This window comes from Hypanus sabinus, chromosome 12, assembly GCF_030144855.1.
Source record: "Hypanus sabinus isolate sHypSab1 chromosome 12, sHypSab1.hap1, whole genome shotgun sequence".
Taxonomy (NCBI): Eukaryota; Metazoa; Chordata; class Chondrichthyes; order Myliobatiformes; family Dasyatidae; genus Hypanus; species Hypanus sabinus.
In genome coordinates this window covers 101,460,555-101,485,198 of record NC_082717.1, presented here as the reverse complement: position 1 = coordinate 101,485,198, position 24,644 = coordinate 101,460,555, and the positions used below count along the sequence as shown (strand labels likewise).

The 24,644-nt window shown below is 37.2% G+C and overlaps 1 protein-coding gene across 2 annotated transcripts in view; it reads left to right on the top strand.

The window, feature by feature from the left end:
* The window catches only part of tulp4a (TUB like protein 4a), a 187,155-nt gene that overhangs the window by 80,938 nt on the left and 81,573 nt on the right, over positions 1 to 24,644 (top strand). For both annotated transcript variants that reach the window (XR_009515206.1, XM_059986566.1), the window contains exons 6-7: positions 10,852 to 11,018; positions 18,315 to 18,539. Coding sequence is in view for 1 of the 2 variants with exons in the window: in XM_059986566.1 (XP_059842549.1) it covers positions 10,852 to 11,018; positions 18,315 to 18,539 (392 nt within the window). In the remaining variant the exon portion in view is untranslated. The remainder of the gene's footprint in view (positions 1 to 10,851; positions 11,019 to 18,314; positions 18,540 to 24,644) is intronic.

The following is a 24,644-nucleotide window of genomic DNA, read 5'->3' as shown; positions in this document are numbered from 1 at the left end:
GATGTGGAAGATGTGGCCCAAGTATTAAATCTCTCAACTATTTGTTTATACATCTGACTTGGACATCAGTAATGCATGCTCCATGCCAGTACATAACTGGGTAGAGAAAATAATTCTCTGAGCTCAGAGCTCATATTGCAGGTCATCAGCTTTAAGCCTGAATTCCTTGAGCAGCCAGCACTTGCTAGAGATGTGCTTACCAGGAGCCACAATAGGGGTCAACAGCTCTTGCATCATGCAGCTGCAAGGTATCATCTGATCCCTATTTTTGTTGTAATTTAGTATCTGTAAAACCCATACCTGATAAATGAACAACAGTTACCTGTTCTTTGGCCTCCTTGCCAAAGCCTTTTTGATTTAAAGGATTAGATCTTCAACTTCTCTTGGCCACTCTCACATGGCCACCAAAATGGCATTGCTTGTTCTCTCTGAAGCCTCTTGAGCCAAAGTCTCAGTTCTCCACTCTTAACTCTGTCCACTTCAGCAATGGCCACACTGCTTAAACCTCACTTCTTTTCATTGGCTCAAGTAAAATTCACACGCAGCCAGACTTGCTGCTTTTAATAGTTCAGACTCAACACATCAGGGAGCATCTGTATAGAGAAATAAAAAGATCTTGTATCTTAGGCCAATGGTCTTTATTCAGAAATGGGAAAATTTAGAATGGTATTTAGTTAAATAGTTAAGAGAAGAGGGAGGGGCAGAGTGGACGGAAAGGAAGCTGTATGATAGTCTGAGGAGTGGTGAGCTTTGATACGTGATGGTGTTGCTGTTTGGCTGGTTGAAACTAGTAAAAGATGCATGTGCTGGCATTTGAGAGGGTCTGGAGGACGTTCAAGAGAATGACTCCGGGAATGAAAACATTAATGTATGAGGACTATTTCATGACTGTTTGATGAAGGATCTCAGCCCAAAACATCAACTGTTTATTCCTGTACATAGATGCTGACTGACCTGCTGAATTTCTCCATTGTTTTGTGTGTTGTACTCCAAATCAGACAGCATCCTTGTAAATCTCATCTGTACCTTCTCCAAAACTTCTATGTACTTATATACTTGAACACAATACTCTTTCCTTTCCTTTTTCAATCTTTTTATTAAATTTCATATATAAAAAAAAACAACACATAATAATGAACAGATTACAAATTCAATAAACTTGAGATTACATTAGTAATAGGATAATAATATCCTATTAAACATCAATCGACAAAAGGTACATAAATCAATCAAGTCTATATAAATATATATGAAAAAAAACCAAAAATAATCATCGAAAAAAGAAAAAAAAATTGAAATTATATATGAGAAAAAATATATATTGAAAAAAAAATACTAAACTAAACTAACATGGGCAATAATAGCACTTTATAAATATATGAAGGTGTCAAGAAAAGAACTCCGGAACTCCATACCTGAACAAGGATAAGTAGAGAAAAGGATCTGAAATAGGCCAAATTAATTCATATGAAAGTGTCGAATAAATGGTCCCCAGGTTTCTTCAAATTTAATTGAAGAATCAAAGATAGTGCTTCTGATTTTTTCCAAACTCAAATAAGAAATGGTTTGGGAGAACCACTGAAATGTAGTAGGAGGATTTACTTCTTTCCAGTTTTGTAATATAGACCTTCTGGCAATTAATGTTACAAAGGCAATCATTCGTCTGATTGAAGGGGAAAGCTGATTGCCATCTTCATTTGGTATACCGAAAATTGCAGTAATAAAATGGGGTTGTAAATCGATATTCCATACTGAGGAAATGACATCAAAAATGTCCTTCCAATAGTTATGTAAAGTGGGACATGTCCAAAACATGTGAGTCAATGAAGCCACTTCTAAGTGACATCTGTCACATTGAGGATTAATATGCGAGTAAAATCGGGCAAGCTTATCTTTAGACATATAAGCTCTATGTACAATTTTAAATTGTATTAAAGCATGTTTAGCACAAATAGAAGAGGAATTAACCATTTGTAAAATTTTTTCCCATTTATCTGTTGATATATTACATCGAAGTTCTTTTTCCCATTCTTGTCTAATTCTATCCGATATTTCTGGCTGTATCTTCATAATCATGTTATAAATAAAAGCTACTAATCCCTTCTGACAAGGATTAAAAGTAAAAATCAAATCTGAAAAATCCGATGGAGTTGAATTAGGAAAAGATGGAAGAATTTTATGTAAGAAATTTCTAATTTGTAAGTATCTAAAAAAATTAGATTTAGGTAATTCAAATTTGTTGGATAGTTGATCAAAAGACATCAAAGTACCTTCAAAAAAAAGATCACGAAAACATTTTATACCTTTCCTTTTCCATATACTAAAAGCTTGATCTGTCAATGAAGGTTTGAAAAAAAAATTACATAAAATAGGGCTGTCCAGAGCAAAGTTTTTCAGATTAAAGAATTTGCGAAATTGAAACCAAATTCGTAGTGTATGTTTAACAACAGGGTTAGATATCTGTTTATTGAATTTGGCTAAATCAATAGGAAGAAAAGAACCAAGAACGGAAAATATAGAATATCCCTTAACCTCACTACATTCCAAATTTACCCACTGTGGACACACAGGTGAATCCAAATCTAGTTTCCAGTACATTAGGTTACGAATATTATTCGCCCAATAATAAAATCTAAAGTTAGGTAAAGCTAGACCACCATCTTTTTTAGACTTTTGTAATTGCCGTTTGCTTAACCTAGGATTTTTATTTTGCCACACAAATGAGGAAATTTTTGAATCAATATTATCAAAAAAAGATTTAGGAATAAAAATTGGTAAAGCTTGGAATAAATATAAAAATTTCGGTAAAATCATCATTTTAATAGCATTAATCCGACCAACTAATGATAAAAATAAGGGAGACCATCTTGTAGTAAGTTGTTGAATTTGATGAAGCATAGGTAAAAAATTCAGTCCAAATAAATCTTTATATTTCTTGGTGATTTTTATACCTAAATAGATAAAGTTATCAGTAACAACTTTAAATGGCATCCTATCACTCAATAAGGTTTGCGCGTTTAAAGGGAATAACTCACTCTTATCTAAGTTTAGCTTATAACCAGAAAAGCTACCAAATTGAGCCAACAAGGATAAAATAGCAGGAATAGACCTACTAGGATTAGAAATATATAACAACAAATCATCAGCATAAAGCGATAATTTGTATAACTTCTCATTACGGGTAATACCAAAAATATTAGGAGACTCACGAATAGCAATAGCTAAAGGTTCTAATGCAATATTAAATAATAAAGGACTTAAAGGACAACCTTGTCTCGTACCACGAGATAATTGAAAAAAAGAGGATCTATAATTATTTGTAAGAACAGAAGCAACAGGTTTATAATATATTAATTTAATCCATGATATAAAATTAGGACTAAAATTAAAGTTTCTCAATGCATTAAATAAATATGTCCATTCAACTCTATCAAAGGCTTTTTCAGCATCTAATGAGATAACACATTCTGGGGTTGTAGGTGATGAAGTATAAATTATGTTAATCAATTTTCTAATATTAAAAAAGGAATACCGATTCCTAATAAAACCAGTTTGATCTTCTGAAATAATCTGTGGTAATACCTTTTCTAATCTAATGGCTAAAATTTTTGTAAGAATCTTAGAGTCTACATTTAATAATGATATAGGGCGATAAGATGCACATAAAGTAGGATCTTTATCTTTTTTAAGAATTAGAGAGATAGCTTCATAAAACGATTGAGGTAGTCTCTTCTTAACAAACGCATCATTAAAGATTTCACATAGCCAAGGAGAAAGCAATAAAGAAAAAGTTTTAAAAAATTCTACAATAAAACCATCGGGACCAGGAGCTTTCCCTGAATTCATTGATGAGATAGCCTCTCTTATTTCATCCATAGAAATAGGAGCATCAAGCAAGCTACAATCTTCATCTATCAGTTTAGGAATATTCAAGTTATTAAAAAAATTATCCATCGTAAACCGGTCACCGTCAAATTCTGATTGATATAAAGATTTATAAAAATCTTGAAAAGTGTTATTGATTTCTTTATAATCAGTAGTTAAATTACCGTCTTGTTTACGAATTTTAATAATTTGTCGCTTAGTCGAAATAGCTTTTAATTGATTAGCTAACAATTTACCAGTTCGATCACTATGAATATAAAATTGAGCCCTAGTCTTAATTAATTGATTCTCAATTGAAGAAGATAATAATAAACTATGTTCCATTTGAAGCTCAACTCTCTTCTTATAAAGTTCTTTGGTAGGAGTAACGGAATAAATCTTATCAATTTCTTTAATTTTATCCACCAATAAAGCTATATCTGAATATCTTTGTTTTCTTTTACCAGCGGAATATGAAATAATTTGTCCACGAATAAAAGCCTTGAAAGAGTCCCAAAGTATTCCTTTATCAATCTCTTCATTATAGTTTGTTGAAAAAAATAAGTCAATTTGTTGTTTTATGAAGGTAATAAATTCTGGATCTTGAAGCAAAGTAGCATTAAGTCTCCAAGATCTAGTATTGATAGAAGAGTCCGGAATCTTGATAGATAACTTCAAAGGCGCATGATCCGAAATAGCAATAGAATCGTATTTACAATCAATAACATCTGTTAATAAACGATGATCAATAAGGAAATAATCAATTCTAGAATAACTATGATAAACATGTGAAAAAAATGAAAATTCTTTATCTTTAGGGTTCAAAAACCGCCATATTTCAGTAATTCCAGAATCAACCATAAAAGAATTAATAAGTAAAGCTGATCTATTCGGAAGAGTTCGAATAGGTTTAGATCTATCCATCGAAGGATTCAAACAACAATTAAAGTCTCCACCCATAATCAACATATATTCATTCAAGTTAGGAAGAGAAGTAAATAAACGTTTAAAAAATTCAGGACAATCAAAGTTTGGAGCATAAATATTAACTAAAACAACTTTCCGATTAAAAAGTGAACCAGTTATCAACAAAAATCTACCCTGTGGATCCGAAATAATTTCATAATGCGTCTATAAAAATAGACACACCCCTAATTTTAGCGGTACAATTTGAGTGAAATTGTTGTCCTTTCCAGAACCTAAAAAAACGTTGATTATCCTCCCTCCTAATATGGGTCTCCTGTGCAAAAATAATATTAGCGTTCAATCTATGGAATACTTTAAATATTTTTTTACGTTTAATCGGATGATTTAAACCATTAGTATTCCACGAGATAAAGTTAATAGATTTATCCATCATACCAATATTAATTGTGTGTATCATAAAAGGTTAAAAAGACACATAACCCACAATTTAGGAAGAAGGAAAATTGATTCAGGAGCAACCGGAGATCCTGACACCTCAACAATATTAACAATTTAAAGTCAGCCCATAAACTAAAAGCAAAAAAATAAAAAGCAAAAGCGTGAAAAAAGATCCCTCCCCCCTCCCCCCACCCTTTGAAAGAAAGCCAAGCGGCAGGCGCATAAACTAATACTAATATTACCCCCATTTCAAGATGGCAGCTCCATAAGAAAATTTTTTTAAGAAAAAACTATATAACACCCTAATTAAAATATAGAGTTGCAAAAAAAAAATATATATATATATATATATACCTACATATATACATACATACACATACACACACACATCAGTCAAGTCAAGAAAAAAACTAAAATAGTAAAACCAGAAAAATCATTAATAAAAAAAAATGAACATTAAAGTTTAAAAATGTAATACACCTTTAAAAAAGAAATTCCATATTCAGATACAAAGATGACGTTTCACAAGCCAAGACTTATGGGAAGAAGAAACGACATTTTGAGAAAGCCATATTACAAAATATGAATATAAATTCAGCAATCAAAAAAGTTATCAAAATAGAATTTTTTTTTTTAAAAAAAGATTTAATAGACACTATAACATATATATAAAAAAAAAGACTAAAAAAAAAGAATTCAAAACCTTTGTTCCATTTCTAAATACAGGCAAGCAAATAAACGCTTATAAAAAGTAAAGACTTATGGGAAGAAGAAACGACACTTTGAAAAAATAATTCATTATTACAAAATACAAACGTGTATAAAAAAGGATATTATAAAAATTAAAACAGCATCTATAAGCAATAATAATAGTAGTAAAAAAAAACCCAGACCTATAGTCCAAAATAAAAAGTTATAACCCAACTTCCAGGGTTAAAACTTAAAATGAAATGGCATCCTCTCTCCAAAAAAAAATCTTCAATGTAACTCATAGTTCAAGTTGCACTAGAGGATCGATATTCTTCAACAAATTTCTTCGCTTCTTCAGGAGTGTTAAAAAAGTGTAGACTGTTGTCGGGCAGCACAATTCTAAGCTTCGCTGGATACATTAAAGCTTGTTTAAATCCAATCGAATGAATCTCTGCCATCACTGGTTTAAAAGCGATCCTGGCTTTCATTACTTCATACGAATAATCCTCAACAATTCGAAATGAGTAGTTTTTGTAGGAGATCATACCTTTTTTACGAGCTAACCGAATTAGAAGCTCTTTCTCACGAGGATAATGAAGGCGAACAATCACCACTCGTGGTTTATCAGACACAGACGAAAACCTCGCAACTCTATGAGCGCGGTCGATAACAGGTTCATTTTTCAAACCTTCACCACCGAAAATTTCCCACAGTAATTTAGAGAAAAATTCAGTTAAATCACCGGACTCAACTTTTTCGGGAATTCCGATGATGCGCAAATTCTGTCTGCGAGAACGATTTTCAAGATCAGTAATTTTAAACTTATACTGATCTAAAGTTTTAGCAGTCGACTCTATCTTCTTCTCTAACACTTCAATTATACGTGCTTTTTCACAAATTGATTGTTCAAGAGTCGTGATCTTATTTCCATGCTGTTGAACCTCTAACGCCTGCGACTGAAACTTAGTTTCAAGCGATTTAACAACTCCTTCAAGATCGGATATTTTCGTAGTAATCCTCCTTTCCAAATTTAACAGTTTACTGTCCAATTTACCTTCTAGTCTGCCTTCCAGACCCGCCAGTTTAGCATCCAGTTTAGTGTCCAAAAGACCAGAAATTGCGTCGATGGATACAGGATCCTTAACCGATTTCTTACTTGTAGCCATTTTAGGTTTGACAAGATTAGATCAAATATTATTTTAGGAAAAAAGGGTCAATCAAAGGTAGCAACTCATATGATTAAGTTCGAAAAGATCTAATTAAAGGGTGATTATAGTTGAAAAAATAAAGAGTGCCTAAAAGGCAGATGCTTACGTCGCCATCTTGAAACTCCACCCCCGAACACAATACTCTAAATGTACTCTAACCAGAGTTAGAAATTGTAACTTCCTTGCTCTTGAACTCAATACTTCAACTAATGAAGGCATGCATGCCATACACCCCGTTTACAGCCCTGTCAACCTGTGTGGCTACTTTTAGGAGCCACGTACCTTGATCCTATGTTCATCGGCGCTGTTAAGGATCCTGCCTATAACTCTGTAGTCCGTTTATGTTTGATCTCCCAAAGTGCAGCACCTCCCACTTGCCTGGATTAAACTCCACCTGGCATTTCTCCACCCAAGTCTGCAACTGATCCATATCCCACTGTATCATTTGAAATCTTTTATGGAATTTACAGTGCCACCAATTGTGTGACCTGCAAACTTGCCCACCTATAACATTTTCATTGTAACAAGCAACAGAGGCCCTAATACACATCCCTACAGAACACCACTAGTCACAGATCTCCATGCAGAATAAGACCCATTTATCATTACCTGCTGTCTTCTACGTGCAAACCAGTCTTACATCTCTTCAGCCAAGTTACCATGGATTCCATACATCTTATTTTTGTGGATGAGCCGACTGTATGGAACTTAGCTGAATGATACTAAAATCCATGTATACATCTACTGCTCTACCTTTCACAATCAGCTTCGATACCTCCTCAACACAATTCAGTCAGATTAGTCAGAAAGGTCCTGTCCTCTACAGTCATTCTGACCATCCCTAATTAGATTATGCTTCTCCAAATGCTCATAAATCCTATCTCCAAGAATCCTCTCCAAAAGCCTCCCTACCACTGATGGTGAGACTCAACGGTTTGTAATTTCCAGGATTATCTCTGCTTCTCGTCTTGAACAAAGGTGTAACATTAGCTACCTGTTAGACCTCTCGTGCCACACCTGTGTCTAGTGAAGATATAAAGATCTTGGTCAAGGCCCAGCAATCTCATCTCTTGCCTCTTAATAACCTCAATAACCATCAGGTCTTATCTACCTTAATGCTTTTCAAGAAACCTAACCTTTATCTTTCCTGGCGAAGGGTCTCAGCCCGAAACGTCGACAGTGCTTCTCCTTATAGATGCTGCCTGGCCTGCTGTGTTCCACCAGCATTTTGTGTGTATTGTTTGAATTTCCAGCATCTGCAGATTTCCTCGTGTTTGCTCTTTATCCTTCCTAATGTCAAAATGCCCCAGCATCTTGGCATGCTTCACTCTGATCTCACTATCCTTTACATCCTTCTCAGTAAATACCGCTGTAAAGTACTCATTCAGGATGTCGCCCACATCCTCTGATTTAAGCACAAGTTCCCTCTTCTACTCTTCAATGGTTTTACCCTCTCCCTAGTTATTCTTTTGCCCCGATTATGTGTAGGATGCCTTGGTCCTATTCACCAAGGACTGGCCTCTTCCAGCTCTCCTAAGTATTTTCTTAAGTTCCCTGATGGCTCAAGTGTATATTCAGTTCCAGCTTCCAAAGCCTTGCATATGCTTCCTGCTTTTTCTTGGCGAGATTAACTACCTCTTGTTGGCTGGCTTATTCTCTAGTAGAAGATCCTAGTCGAATAATCTTCCCTGTGGTTTGACTAGGAACATACTGCTTGAAGAAACTGTCTTCAACACACCTAATAAATTCTGTCCTGTCTAAACTACTTGCTCTGAGGAGGTCCCAGTCTATTTTAGGATATTTGAATCCCCAAAGACGGCAATCTTGTTGTTTTTACACCTTTCCACAAGCTGCTTGCATGTCTGATCCTCATCCCTTTGGCTATTTAGGAGTCTATAGAAAAAAGCCCATCAGTGTGGTGGGATCCTTCTTATTTTTGTATCAACTCAGTCAATAAGCTGTCCATTTCTTCCCCTCTGAGTGCTTCTGTGATATTGTCCTTGACTAGGTAATGCAATCCCCCACTCCCTTTAACTCCCTCCCCATTTCTTAACATCAAAATCCAAAAACATTAAGCAACCGTCTCTTAACGATGTCTCTGTAATTGCTGCAACATTATAGTTCCATGCTTCAAATTCATCACTATTATTCCATTGGTCTTAATACTCCTGACACTGAATCAAACACTTCTCAATCCATCTGTCATGTTGTTTATATCCCCTAGCTCCAGGCAACCCTTACTTACAGTATTGCTGCTCGCTACTTTTAATTTAGCTACAATCCTTTCATTCTGTGTCTGATAGTTTGATTCCCATCCCTCTGTCAATCTAGCTTAAACTCTCCTGGTTAGTAGTAGGACTCCGTGCCAATATTTTCAGTTAAGATGTAACCTGCTCCTCAGCCACACATTCACCTGAACTAACTTTCTATTTCTACCCATGCTAGGTTAAGGCTCTAGAGGTAATCCAAAGTTTACTATCCTTGGTCCTGCTCTTTAAGTTCTTTCCTAACTCCCTATTATCACTGTGCAGAACCTCATCCCTGTTACTATCCACATTGTTGGTACCAATGAACTTGAGCTGCACCCCTCCCCCCCAAGAGTGTTCTGTAGCTGATCTGATGCACTCCTGCTCCTGGCACTCAGGAGGCAACATGTCATCCTTGTATCTCTTTTATGGTTATAGAATCTTCCATCTGCCATCACTGTCACTCTGCCTGACGTCTCCCTCACCTGCTGACCCACAGGGCCAGTCTTGGTACCCCTGATCTGGCTGCTGCTGCTTTGTCTAGGAATGTGATAGCCCAGCAGTATTGGAAGAGGTAGAGCTGTTACTGAGAGGATGGACCAAAGGAGACTCTGCACTGCCTGTCTATTGTCCTTGCCTGTCCTGGCAGTCACTTAACTTCCTGCTGCATGCACCCAAGAAGTGACAACCTCACTGAAACTCTGATCTATAACATTCTCAGCATCCCATAAGGTACTCTGTATGTCCACCTCCAGTTCTTAATGTATCTCCTGCAGTTTCTCATTCTTTGTTAAATGGTGCCTTTTGTCTTCTCAGGATGCCTCAAGGCATTTCACATATTAATAATGGCCTTTGGAAGTACAGCCATTGCCATTTTTAAACAACCATCTGCAACAGCTTTGATACTGTGAAAATCCTTATCCACATCATTATCTCAGGACTGACAATGATTTTGTTTTATAATAATAGCTTGATTTTTTTCCATCTTATGAGTATACTCGTATTTATAATATATACCCAGACTTCAGGGTTATTTTTCAACATAGGAATGGTATTAAAAAAACCTAACCTTTCCATGGATAGTGTTGTCTCCTCAGAAGTAGAGACCTAGATTCAATCCTGACATCAGCTGCTGTCTGAGTTGGGATTGCACACTTTGTGTCTGCATGGGTCTCTTCCCAAGTTCTAAATATGCACAGGTTGTTTGGTTAATTTCCCCTTGTGTAGGTGAGTGGTAGAATCTGGGGGAGTTGATGAGAAATTGGTAACATTTATTTAAATGATATTTATATATGCTTAGTTTAAATGGATGGTTGATGACTGCTCGCAGAGGACTGAAAAGCTTGTTTCCATTTTCTGAGTCCATTAAATAATTCTTTTACAATTTTGTATACTGCTTTTGCAGACCACATTGACTGTTGCAGTATTGTCTGTAAGTATTTGGCTTAATATAGTTTTGTGTCTGCTCATTATTCTAGATGTGGTGGTACAGTGGAGCACCCAGGGAGATCTGCTGGCTGTCGCAGGCATGGAAAGACAGAGTCAATCTTATGAACCGGGCAGTGTTTCAGTAGTGAAAAATGCTGCTGTCAAATTCTTTAATAACCATGGTGAACATATTTACACACTGGAAAGTCCCACCCAGGTATACAAATCTGTACAACTTGTTGTCTTTGCATCATTAATTGTTAACTATATGAAAACATAACTTTTTTTCAGTTTTATAGCTCAGGAATAATTTAGTTCAGATTATTATGTTTACTTTACAAAATAGCCTATGACCTATAAAATACCAGAGCGCTTGTTTCTGGAACAAATAAATAAATCAAAAAGGCAAGCAAATAAACAGCGGGGGTGTCTTGTCTCTGTTGGAAAAGAACACTGGCAGAGCAGCAATAGCTGAAATTTCTGGAAGCAATTCAGAAGACAGAGGATATGTACGTCCCAATGAGGGATAAGTCTTCTAAAGGCAAAATGACACAACCATGACTAACAAAGGAAGTCAAAGCCAAAGAGAGGGCATATAATAGAACAAAAAGCAGTGTGAGGTTAGAGAATTGGGAAGCTTTAACAAACCAACAGAAGGTAACTAAAATGTCATTATGAAGGAAAAGGTGGAACACAAAAGTAAGCTAGACAGTAATAATAAAGAGGTTACCAAAAATTCTTCAGTTACATAAAGTGTAAAAGAGGCGAGAGTGGATATCGGGCCGCTGGAAAATGAAGCTGGAGAGATAGTAATGAGGGACAAGGAAATGGCAGATGAACTGAAAAAGTACTTTGCATCAGTCTTCACTGTGGAAGACTCTAGAAATTTGCTGGAAGTTCAAGAAGGTTGGGTCTGAAGTGTGTGAATGTGCCATTATTAGGGAGCAGGTTCTTGGGAAACTAAAAAGTCTGAAGGTAGATGAGTCACCTGGACCAGATGGTGTACACCCCAGGGTTCTGAAAGTAGTGGCTGAAGAGATTGTAGAGGCATTAGTAATGATCTTTCAAGAATCACTAGATTCTGGAATGGTTCTGGAAGACTGGAAAATTGCAAATGTCTCTCCAAGAAGGGAGAGAGGCAAAAGAAAGGTAATTATAGGCCAGGTTGCCTGATCTCAATGAGGGGTCAATTGAAACCTACCGAATGTTGAAAGGCCTTAATAGAGTGGATGTGGAGAGGATGTTTCCTATAGTGGGAGAGTCTAGGACCAGAGATCACAGCTGCAGAATAGAGAAGAATGGAGATGAGGAGGAATTTCTTTAGCCAGAGTGTGGTGAATCTTGATTGGTTTGGAAATAAAGGGATACAGGGAGAAGGCAGGAGATTGGGGCTGTGAGGGAAAAATGGATCAGCCATGATGAAATGGCAGAGCAGACTCCATGGGCCAAATAGCCTAATTCTGCTCCTATATCTTGTGGTCTAAATTCTGGCTCTGGAAATCAGAAGGTTGGAGGTATGAGAACTGAATGTAGCTGTTCTGTAATGTGATTGCACAGTCTCTATTGAGTCTCCCCATGTTGAAAAGACATTTTAGCCAGTGAATGCTTACATTGAACTGAAAGAAGTACAAATACAGTGCCTATCTCTACAAAGTGGACTAAATTAATTACCAACATATAATAAAAAATAATTGATTGCATAAGTATTCACCCCCTTTAATGTGACAGACCAAATCCTAACTGGTGCAGGCAATTGGTTTTGGAAGTCACAAAATCAGTTAAATAGAGATCACTGGTGTGCAATCAAGGTGCTTTAATTGATTGCAGTAAAACTACACCCATATCTGGAAGGTCCAGCTGCTGGTCAGTCAATATCCTGGCAAAAACGACACCATGAAGACAAAAGAACACTCCAAGCAACACTGCGATAAGGTTATTGAAAAGCAGAAGCCAGGAGATTTATGCAATAAAATCTCAAAGACACTGAATATCCCATGGTGTTACAGTTAAGTCAATCCATCAAGAAATGGAAAGGATACAGCTGTAATTCTAACTGGAGCAGGCCAACATCAAAAACTGAGTGACCGTGCAAGAAAGGAACAAGTGAAGGAGGCCACCAAGAGACCTATGAGAACTCTGGAAGAGTTACAAATTTCAGTGGCTGAGATGGGAGAGACTGCACACAACTGTTGCCTGGGTGCTTCACCAATCACAGCTTTATGGGAGAGTGGCAAAGAGAAACCACTAGTGAAGAAATCTCATGAAATCTTGGCTAGAATTTGCCAGAGGGCATGTAGGAGAGGCTGAAGTCAGCTGGAAGAAAGTTCCATGGTCTGAAACCAAAACTGAGCTTTTCTGACCATCAGACTAAACACCACACACTATCAGAAACTCACCATGCCTACCATGAAGCATGGTGGTGGCTGCATCATGCTGTGGGGATCCTGCACTGCAGCAGGCCCTGGAAGGTTTGTGAAGGTAGACGGTAAAATGAATGTAGCAAAGTACAGGGAAATCCTGGAGGAAAACTTGATACAGTCTGCAAGAGAACTGTGACTTGGGAGAAAATTTGCTTTCCAGCAAGACAATGAGCCTACACAGGAATGGCTTAAAAACAATAGACATAATGTGCTGGAGGGGCCAAGTAAGAGTCTAGACCTCAATCCAATTGAGAATTTGTAGCTTGATTTGAAAAGGGCTGTTCACTCCCCATGCAATCTGACAGCTTGAGTAATTTTGTGGATAAAAAAAACAATGGGGGAAAATTGCTGTATCCAAGTGTTCAAAGTTGATAGAGATCTATCCACACAGACTCAAGGCTGTAATTGTTACCAAAGGTGCATCTACTAAATACTGACTTGAAGGGGTGAGTATGCACTCAAATATTTTGTGTATAATAATTGTTGTAAATTTAGGTCAATTTGTAGAAATGTGTTTTCACTTTGATACAAAAGTGCCTTTTGGATGATCAGTGTCAAAAGAGCCAAATTAAATTCACTATGATGCAATGTTGTAAAACAATAAAACATGAAAACTTCCAAGGGAGTGGTTGAATACTTTTTATGGCACTGTAAATCACTGCTTCATCCACAAAGTGTGTGTGTTAACCTTCGGGCTGGGAGAGAGGTAAAGAGGCAGATATAATGTATCAGGCAAAGATATTTAAATCTCTACTTGTGAGTTTTTTTGTAAATATGGAAAGTTATACTTTTTTCCTATTTGTAATGAAGAACAGTAATTAAATAACTGATCTGTGTAAATATGGCTACACACAAAATGTTGGAGAAACTTAGGAGGTGTGAAAGTGAATAGTTTATTCAATGGAAATGAATAAACTGTCAACGTTTTGGCCTCATGAAATGTCAATGTGGATACTGCATGACCTACTGAGTTTCTCCAGCATTTTGTGTATTGTAGTTCTGGATTTCCAGCATCTACAGAATCTCTTATAAATACGGCTGGTAACTTTGTGCAATAAGGACAAGCATCATAAAACATTAATCTGCTGTCTTCTGGCTGAAGGAGTAAAGTTCTGTAAATGACAGATGTTTAATGTGAAAGGTCAGGATTTCCTTAAGGATGCTGTTCAGGCAGAATCTGAATCTGCGGATGCAAAATGGCAAAGACAATGCAGTCACTTGGTTTTATCCTAATCATTTCCATAAGACCATAAGATATAGGAACAGAATTAGGCCATCTGACCCATTGATTCTGCTCTGCCATTCAATCATAGCTGACCCCTCCTTTTCCCTCTCCTCCTCAACCCTAGTTCTCGGCCTTCACCCTGTAACCTTTGATGCCGTGTCCTTTGAAGAACCTCTCAATCTCTGCCCTAAATGTACCCAACAACCTGACCTCCACAGCTGCATATGGCAACATATTCCTCAAATTCACCACCCTTTGGCTAGAGAAATTTCTCCACGTCTGTTTTGAAAGGGTGCTCCTCTATCCTGAGACTGTGCTGTCTTGTCCTAGACTTTCCCATCATGGGAAACATCCTTTCCACATCTACTCTGTCTAGGCCTTTTAACATTTGAAAGGTCCAATGAGATCCCCCTCATCCTTTTGAATTCCAGCGAGTACAGACCCAGAGCCATCAAACGTTCCTCGTGTGATAGCCCTTTCATTCCTAGAATCATCCTTGTGAACCCCCTCTGGACCCTCCTCAATGCCAGCACATCTTTTCTAAGATGAGCCCAAAACTGTTCACAATACTCAAGGTGAGGCATCACCAATGCCTTATAAAGCCTCAGCATCACATCTTTACTCTTGTATCCTAGACTGCTTGAAATTTGCCTTCCTCACCACTGACTCAACCTGCGAGTTAACCTTTAGGGTGTTTTGCCCAAGGACACCCAAGTCCCTTTGAATCTCAGATTTTTGGATTTTCTACCCGTTTAGAAACTGTCCACAAATTTATGTCTACTACCTAAGTGCATGACTATGAATTTTCCAACATTGTATTTCATTTGCCACTTTCTTGCCCATTCTCCTAATCTGTCCAAGTCCTTCTGCACCCTACCTGTTTCCTCAACCATACCTGCCCTTCACCAATCTTCATATCATCTGCAAACTTGGCAACAAAACTATCTATTCCATCATCTAAATCATTTATATACATCATAAAAAGATGTGGTCCCAACACCGACCCCTGCGGAACACCACTAGTCACTGACAGTCTACTAGAAAAGGATTCTTTTATTCCCACTCGCTGCTTCCCATCAATAAGGCAATCCCTAACCATGCCAATAACTTTCCTGTAATGCCAAGGACTATTAACTTGATAAGCAGCCTTATGTGTGGCACCTTGTCAAAGGCCTTCTGAAAGTCCAACTATGCAATATCCACTACATCCCCTTTATCTATCCTACTTATACTCTCCTCAAAGAATTCCAACAAGTTCCTCAGGCAGAATTTTCCCTGAAGGAAACCATGCTAACTTTGTACTATCTTGTCCTCTGTCACCAAGTACTCCATCACCTCATCCTTAACAATTGATTCTAACATCTTCCCAACCACCAAGGTCAGGGTAACTGGTCTATAATTTCCTTACTGCTGCCTTCTTCCTTTCTTAAAGAGTGGAGTGACATTTGCCAGAGTCCAGTTATTTTTGAAAGATCATTTCTAATGCTACCTCTCAGAACCCTGGGGTACAGTTCATCTGGTCCAGGTGACTTACGTACCTTTAGGTCTTTCAGCTTTTTGAGCACCTTCTCTCTTGTAATAGTAACTGCACCTATTTCTCTTCCTTCACACACTACAGCAACAGGCATACTGCTTAGTGTCTTCCACAGTGAAGACTGATGCAAAATACTCATTTAGTTCATCAGCCATCTTCTGCCCCCCATTATTATTTTTTACATGAAAAAGCTTTTACTATCCACTTTGATATTATTTGCTAGCTTGATTTCATATTTCATCTTTTCCCTTCCAGTGATATTTTCTTGCTCTCTGTAAATTTTTAAAAAAACTACTCAATCCTCTACCTTCCTACTAATTTTTGCTTTGTTGTATGCCATTTCTTTCGCTTTTACAATAACTTAGACTTCCTTTGTCAGGCGTGATTGTACTATTTTACCATTAGAGTATTTCTTCATTTTTGGAATAAATATGTCCTGCACCTTCCTCATTTTCACCAAGAACGCACATCATTGCTACTCAGCTAATATCCCTGCCAGTAGCTCCTTCCAGTTTACTTTGACCAACTCCTCTCTCATACCACTGTAATTTCCTTTACTCCACTGAAATGCTGCTATGTCAGACTTTACTTTCTCCCTATCAAATTTCAAGTTGAACTCAACCATATTGTGATTGCTGGTTCCAAAAGTTCTTTTACTTTAAGATCCCTAATTGCCTCCGGCTTATTCCATAATACCTGATCCAGTACAGCTGATCCCCTAGTAGGCTCAATGACAAACTGCTCTAAACAGCTATCTCTTGGGCATTCAACAAACTCACTCTCTTGGGATCCATTACCAACCTGATTTTCCCATTTGACCTGCAAGTTAAAATCTCCCATAACTACCATAACATTGCCCTTTTGTCACACCTTTTATATTTCCTGTTGTAATCTGAGATCCACCTCCCAGCCACTGTTGGGAGGTCTGTAAAATAACTGCTGTCAACATCCTTTTACCCTTGTTGTTTCTTAACTCAGATGAATGTTTATTAGTGTACATTGCATTTTACTGATTATTTAGCACTGTTGATATATTATTAGATAGGTCTCAGCAAAAGAATCATCAACCTGCTAATCTAGCAGCTTTGATAGAAGTATTATGGTTTCAGGAAACCTAAGGTTCTTTTGACCATTAAAGAAGTCAGATTATGTGCTTGCAAAGTTTTCTAAAAACTATTTTTTAATCATTTTAGTAGTGACTTGGTATATAAGATCAGGTTATCAAACAAAGGAGATAATTACCAAAGATTCATGTGTGTGTCTGGGATTTGTGATATTGCAGACAGTGAGGAGGAAAGTCTAAGGCTACAGCATGGTATTGATCAGCTGGAAAGTTGAGCAGACTAATGCCAAATGGTATTTAATGTGACATTTGCAAGGTGATGCATTTGAGAAGGCCAGCGATATAGGACATTAACAGTAAATGGTAGAGTCAAAGAAATGTTTATGAACAGATGGACGTCAGGGTACTGCTCCATAGATCACTGAAAGTAGCACCATGACATACCTTTTATCAACCATGACATAGAGGAGCATAAGCTGGCAAGTGTTTGGTGAGACCAGGTGAAGGGGAGGATGGATGGAGTGATGAGCTGGAAGGTATTTAGACAAGTACTTAAATCATCAAGGCTGGGAGACAATGGATCAAATGTGTGTAAATGAGATTTGTATTGATAAGAATAATGGTTGGATATAGTGGGCTGAGAGTCCTCTTTCTGTATGACTTTGATTCTATAATTGCATATCGGGCAAATAATGAAACTGAAAATCTTAAGAAACGCTGTCTTGGCATTGGTTAAGGCAAAATATCCAAGAACATAACTTTAAATTTCATTTAATTTCTGACTTTATTATTCATCCCAGCTGTAAACCCACATCACTTCTCCGTAACTTTGAGTCTCAATGTCCATACTGTGACTAAAACAATACTGGAAAATTCTAGTTTGAAAAATTAGTTATGTTGCATTCATTCACCTCTTTACAATCATCAAACTTCAACAACCCCAATCTCCCTTCCTCCTACTCTACATCCTGATTCAGCAAGGTCTGGTGGTCTATCCAGAGATAATAAACCACAGTCCCAATACTAATAATCCGCCCCAGTCTTTTACTTGCAGATAAACATTTTGTTGCATGTCTTGCGTCATTAAAAGGTAATAAATAGATAATTAGTGAAGCTTAACTTGTGTGCCTGAGGCTGTTCCAAGATCATTTGATTATATTGGTTGTCTGCACATACTATATAAAGTAAATGAGAAGCTGTGTAATGTACTTGCATCATATTTTTTGAATGGGCTGTATTGCTCAGCAGTAATATGCCTTTTTACTTTTTAGCGTCCTATTACAGCCATCTGTTGGGGTCATCGTGACTCTCGCTTGTTCCTGTCTTCTGGACCTGCCTTGTATGTTGTTCGTGTGGAGCACAGGATTGCCAACTTGCAATTATTGTGTCAGCAGGCAATTGTCATTTCTCTTCGTGATGAGAAAGACTTCAGTAAATTAACACTTCCACCTCGTCTTTGTTCATACCTCACTGCTGCCTTTGTATCAACAATTAAGGTATTTACTATTATTAAAAGCATTAAATTGCAGTCCTTACAGTGAGTATTGAATGTTGTGAGAGGTTAAAAATTATGCGGCATCAAAGATGTTACTTTCATTTACGTAATGGAATTGATGCAAGATATATATACCGGATGTATTTACCTGTATACACTACATACCTCTAGAATAGGTCCAGATAACTAGCCGTGTATTATGTAATCACATGGTGTTGTGTAAAAACTCTTTGTGGGTGTTACTGCTTGATTTGCCCAGCAGATTCATTACTAAAACCATTATATCATCCCAGATTATTAATGCAGGAGATAGATTTTTCACATCAACTGCTTTCTAAATATAGATAACCTGTTTTCAAGCATGGTGAAAATGGCATTTGCTAATTCTGTGTTCAGCAATCACTTTCAATCTAATGTCTTATAAAATTAAATATTGTTATCCATTACTTATCCCTGTAATAACTTAGTTAGAAAGAAGTTGCCTATGGTCTATCTTTAAGGATCGTTGTAGGAAACATCAAAATGGGCTATGAGCTTAGCAATTTTGTCTCAGTCTTCTGTAATGTTATTTTTGAGATCCCAAGTTAAAATGGTGTTCTCCACTTGTGAAGCTTGGACAGTTATTAACCACCATTATTCATGAACATAGAGCAGAACAATAAAGCACAGGAATAATCCTTTAAGCCCAAGATGACTGTGCTGAACATGATATCAGATTAAACTAAACCTATCTGTCCGTACGTGATCAATGTCCTTCCATTTCCTGCATGTTCATGTACCCATTTTAAGTGCTTCATAAAACCATTATTTCATCTGCTTCCAACACCACTCTTCACAGCACATTCCAAGCAAATGTGCCCCCTCTCACCTTACTCCACATTTCGTTTCAACTTTCCCCCCTCTTGCTTTCTGGCATAGATCTGGTAAAGTACTTATTACATTTCCATTTCATCATCTATGCCAAGAGCAAGAAGGGTACAAGAGACTGATGGAAGGGCCTTAACTGTTTGTTTCCCTCCATAGATCTTGCCTGACTCACTGAATTCCTCCAGCATTTTTGTATATTGCATGACAATGCAGGTGATATAATCTGAAACAAGAAATAAACTGCTGGAGGAACTTAGCAGCTTGAGCAGCATCTGTGGAAACAAGGGGCCTTTGCCATCACCGTTGCTGTTCAACTAGAGTAAGAATTTGTTACCAACTGAGTTTGAGCTATACCGAATTCCAATCTTTATCCCCACCTGATAAGTCAGCTGTTGGCAAAAGGTGTTGTTTTCAAATTATTGGGGATTTACTGAAATAAATTTTCACTATCACTCTTTAGAAACATTCTCCATAAGTGAAGGTTGCTGCTTGACAATTGGGAGAAAACCTTGTGCCACAATAGGTAAAAATTATAGAATTGGTTCTTCAAGTTCTCACTCTTGCAACTCCTTTCTTCTTTCTTTTTCAATCTTTTTATTAATTTTCAAATTCATATACATAACAACAGTAATAGTGTAAAGAGATTGGGATTACATCATTGATAATTGCATATGTGAAAATAAACTAGAAATAACATAAGTATACTAAGCTTCCCAAACTCTAAATGTAATTAAACATGATTTGAAAAAAGTGAAAAAATATCAAAAGAAAAAAAAACCCAAAATCGAAAAAAAGGAAAAAAAATGTATACTAAACTAAACAAAGCTGGGATATTATATTACATCAGATAGAATCATTAATGTCATTAGTTCTGATCCTCTATCCATATATTTAAGGTTAATAAAAGGAATTCGGAAAGGTCACATTACATCATATGAAAGTGTTGAATAAATGGTCTCCAAGTTGCTTCATATTTAACCGAAGGGTCAAAAGTGACACTTATGATTTTTTCTAAACTTAAGCATGATACAGTTTGGGAAAACCATTGAAGAATAGTAGGAGGGTTAATCACTTTCCAATTTAACAGAATAGATCTTCCAGCTATTAATGTAGCACAAACAATCATCCGATGAGCTGAGGAGGATAAATAACTATGCTCCGTCATTGGTAAGCCAAAAATTGCTGTAATAGGATGAGGTTGTATATAAATACACAAAGCTGTTGAAATAGTATCAAAAATATCTTTCCAGTATTTTTCCAAAAGCGGTCAAGACCAGAACATGTGGGTCATAGAAGCTACCTCAGAATGACATCTATCACAGACAGGATTTATATGAGAGTAAAAACGAGCTAGTGTATCTTTATCTAGTTTATGCATAGGGACATGTGGGTCCTATGCACCACCTTAAATTGTATTAACGCATGTTTAGCACATATAGAGGAAAAGCTAACTAATTGAAAAATTTTCTCCCAATTCTCTATTGGTAATACAAGTTGAAGTTCCCTTTCCCATTCATTTTTAATTTTATTAGATATATTTGGCTATATTTTCATAATCATATCATAGATAGTAGTTATTAAACCCTTCTGATAAGGGTTTAAACCTAGAACTACTTCTGTGATATCAGTTGGATATGAAGTCAGAAAAGTAGATAAAGTAGTATTCAAAACGTTTCTAATTTGTAAGTATCTAAAGAAAAATGGGATCTGGGCAAGATATCTATTAGATAACTGTTCAAAAGGCCATAGAACCATAGAACATTACTGCACAGAAACAAGCCTTTTGGCCCTTCTTGGCTGTGCCGAACCATTTTTCTGCCTCGTCTCACTGACCTGCACCTGGCCCATATCCCTCCATACACCTGTCATCCATGTACCTGTCCAAGTTTTTCTTAAATGTTAAAAGTGAGCCCGCATTTACCACTTCATTTGGCAGCTCATTCCACACTCCCACCACTCTGTGTGAAGAAGCCCCACTGATGTTCCCTTTAAACTTTTCCCCCTTCACCCATGTCCTCTGGTTTTTTTCTTCCCTAGCCTCAGTGGAAAAAGCCTGCTTGCATTCACTCCTATCTATACCCATCATAATTTTATATACCTCTATCAAGTCTCCCCTCATTCTTCTATGCTTCAGGAAATAAAGTCCTAATTTATTCAACCTTTCTCTGTAACTTAAGTTTCTCAAGTCTCGGCAACATCCTTGAAAACCTTCTCTGCACTCTTTCAACCTTATTAATATCCTTCATGTGATCCGGTGACCAAAACTGCACATAGTACTGCAAATTCGTCCTCACCAATGCATCATACAACCTCACCATAACATTCCAACTCTTATACTCAACACTTTGATTTATAAAGGCCAATGTACCAAAAGCTTTCTTTACTACCCTATCTACCTGTGACGCCATTTTTAGGGAATTTTGTATTTGTATTCCCCGATCCCTCTGTTCTACTGCTCTCCTCAGAGCCCTACCTTGTATATACTACCTTGGGTTTTCCTTCCAAAGTGCAATACCTCACACTTGTCTGTATTAAACTCCATCTGCCATTTTTCAGCCCATTTTTCCAGCTGGTCCAGATCCCTTTGCAAGCTTTGAAAACCTTCCTCACTGTCCACTACACCTCCAATCTTTGTATCATCAGCAAACTTGCTGATCCAATTTACCACATTTACCACATTATCATCCAGATCATTGATATAGATGACAAATAACAATGGACCCAGCACTGATCCCTGTGGCACACCACTAGTCACAGGCCTCCACTCAGAGAAGCAATACTCCACTACCACACTCTGACACTTCCCATTGAGCCAATGTCTAATCCAATTTACTTACCTCACCATGTGTACCTAGTGACTGAATATTCCTAACTAACCTCCCATGTGGGACCTTGTCAGAGGCCTTACTGAAGTCCATGTATACAACATCCACTGCCTTCCCTTCATCCACTTCCCTTGTAGCCTCCTCAAAAAACTCTAATAGATTTGTTAAGCGTGACCTACACACACAAAGCTGTGTTGACTCTCCCTAATAAGTCCTTGTCTATCTAAATACTTGTAGATCCTATCTCCTAGTACTCCTTCCAATAATTTACCTACTACTAGTGTCAAACTTACCAGCCTATAATTTCCCGGATTACTTTTATAGCCTTTTTTAAACAATGGAACAACATGAGCTATCCTCCAATCCTCCGACATCTCACTCGTAGATACTGACGTTTTAAATGTATTTGCCAGGACCCCTGCAATTTCAACATTAGTCTCCTTCAAGGTCTGAGAGAATACCCTGTCAGGTCCTGGGGATTTATCTACTCTGATTTGCTCAAGATAGCAAGCACCTCCTCCTCTTCAATCTGGATAGGATCCATGACCTCACTACCAGTTTGCCTCATTTCCATTGACTCCATGCCAGTTTCCTTAAAAAAAAAACCCATTTAAGGTCTCCCCCCCCCATTTCTTTTGGTTCCATACATAGCCGGCCACTCTGATCTTCAAGAGGACCAACTTTATTCCTGGGATGGCAGGACTTTCATATGAAGAAAGACTGGATCGACTAGGCTTATACTCACTGGAATTTAGAAGATTGAGGATCTTATTGAAATGTATAAAATTCTAAAGGGATTGGACAGGCCGGATGCAGGAAGATTGTTTCCGATGTTGGGGAAGTCCTGAACGAGGGGTCACAGTTTAAGGATAAAGGGGAAGCCTTTTAGGACCGAGATGAGGAAAAACTTCTTCACACAGAGAATGGTGAATCTGTGGAATTCTCTACCACAGGAAACAGTTGAGGCCGGTTCATTGGCTATATTTAAGAGGAAGCTAGATATGGCCCTTGTGGCTAAAGGGATCAGGGGGTTTGGAGAGAAAGCAGGTACAGGGTTCTGAGTTGGATGATCAGCCATGATCATACTGAATGGCGGTGCAGGCTCGAAGGGCCGAATGGCCTACTTCTGCACCTATTTTCTATGTTTCTATCCCTTACTATCCATTTGCTCTTAATATAACTGTAGAAGCTCTTTGGATTATCCTTCACCTTGACTACCAAAGCTACGTCATGTCTTGTTTTAGCCCTCCTGATTTCTTAAGTATGTTTTGCACTTTTTATACTCAAGTACCTTATTTGCTCCATTTCCTATCCATGTCATACGTCTCTCTCTCCTTCTTTATCGGAGTTCCAATATCCCTGGAGAACCAAGGTTCCTTATCCTTATTCACTTTGCCTTTAACAGGAACATACAAACTCTGCACTCTCAAAATTTCTCCTTTGAAGGCCTCCCACTTCCCAACGACATCCTTGCCAGAGAACAACCTGTCCCAATCCACACTTTTTAGATCCTTTCTCATTTCTTCAAATTTGGCCTTTTTCCAGTTTAGAACCTCAACCTGAGGACCAGATCTAACTTTATCCATGATCAAGTTGAAACTAATGGTGTTGTGATCACTGGAACCAAAGTTTCCCTACACACACTTCAGTCACCTGTGTTAACTTGTTTCCTAATACAAGATCTAATATTGCATCCTCTCTAGTCAGTACCTCTATATATTGATTTAGAAAACTTTCCTGGACATATTTTACAAACTCTAGCCCGTCTAGATCTTTAACAGTATGAAACAGACATGAATCAGTTATCCAAAAATAAGTCGCAAAAGCATATTATGCCCTTCATTTTCCATCTCAAAAAGGCTTGATCCAATACAGGGTTGGAAAAAAAATTCGATGTAATAGGGCTTGATAGGATAAATTTATTCAAACCAAAAAATTTATGAAACTGAAACCATATTCGTAGTTTATATTTAATTGCTGGATTAGCCATTTGTTTAGTTTAGAAAGAACAAAGAGAAGTGAAGTCCCTAAAATAGAAACCAATGAAAACCCTATGTACAGATGTACATATGTACAAATGTACAGATTTACATTCAAGGTTTACCCGTTGCGGACTTGGAATTATATCCAAGTTCTGTGTCCAAAATATTAAATATCAGATATTAATTGCCCAATAATAAAATCTTAAATTTCGTAATGCCAAACCACCATCCTTTTTAGACTTATGTAAGTATTCTTTATTTAACCTAGGATTTTTACTTTGCCATATATATGAAGAAATCTTAGAGTCAACAGTATCAAAAAAGGATTTAGGAATAAAATTTGGTACCGTTTGAAATAGATATAAAAATTTATGTAGAATAATCGTCTTAATAGCATTGATTCGACCAATCAGTGATAAAGACAATGGGGAT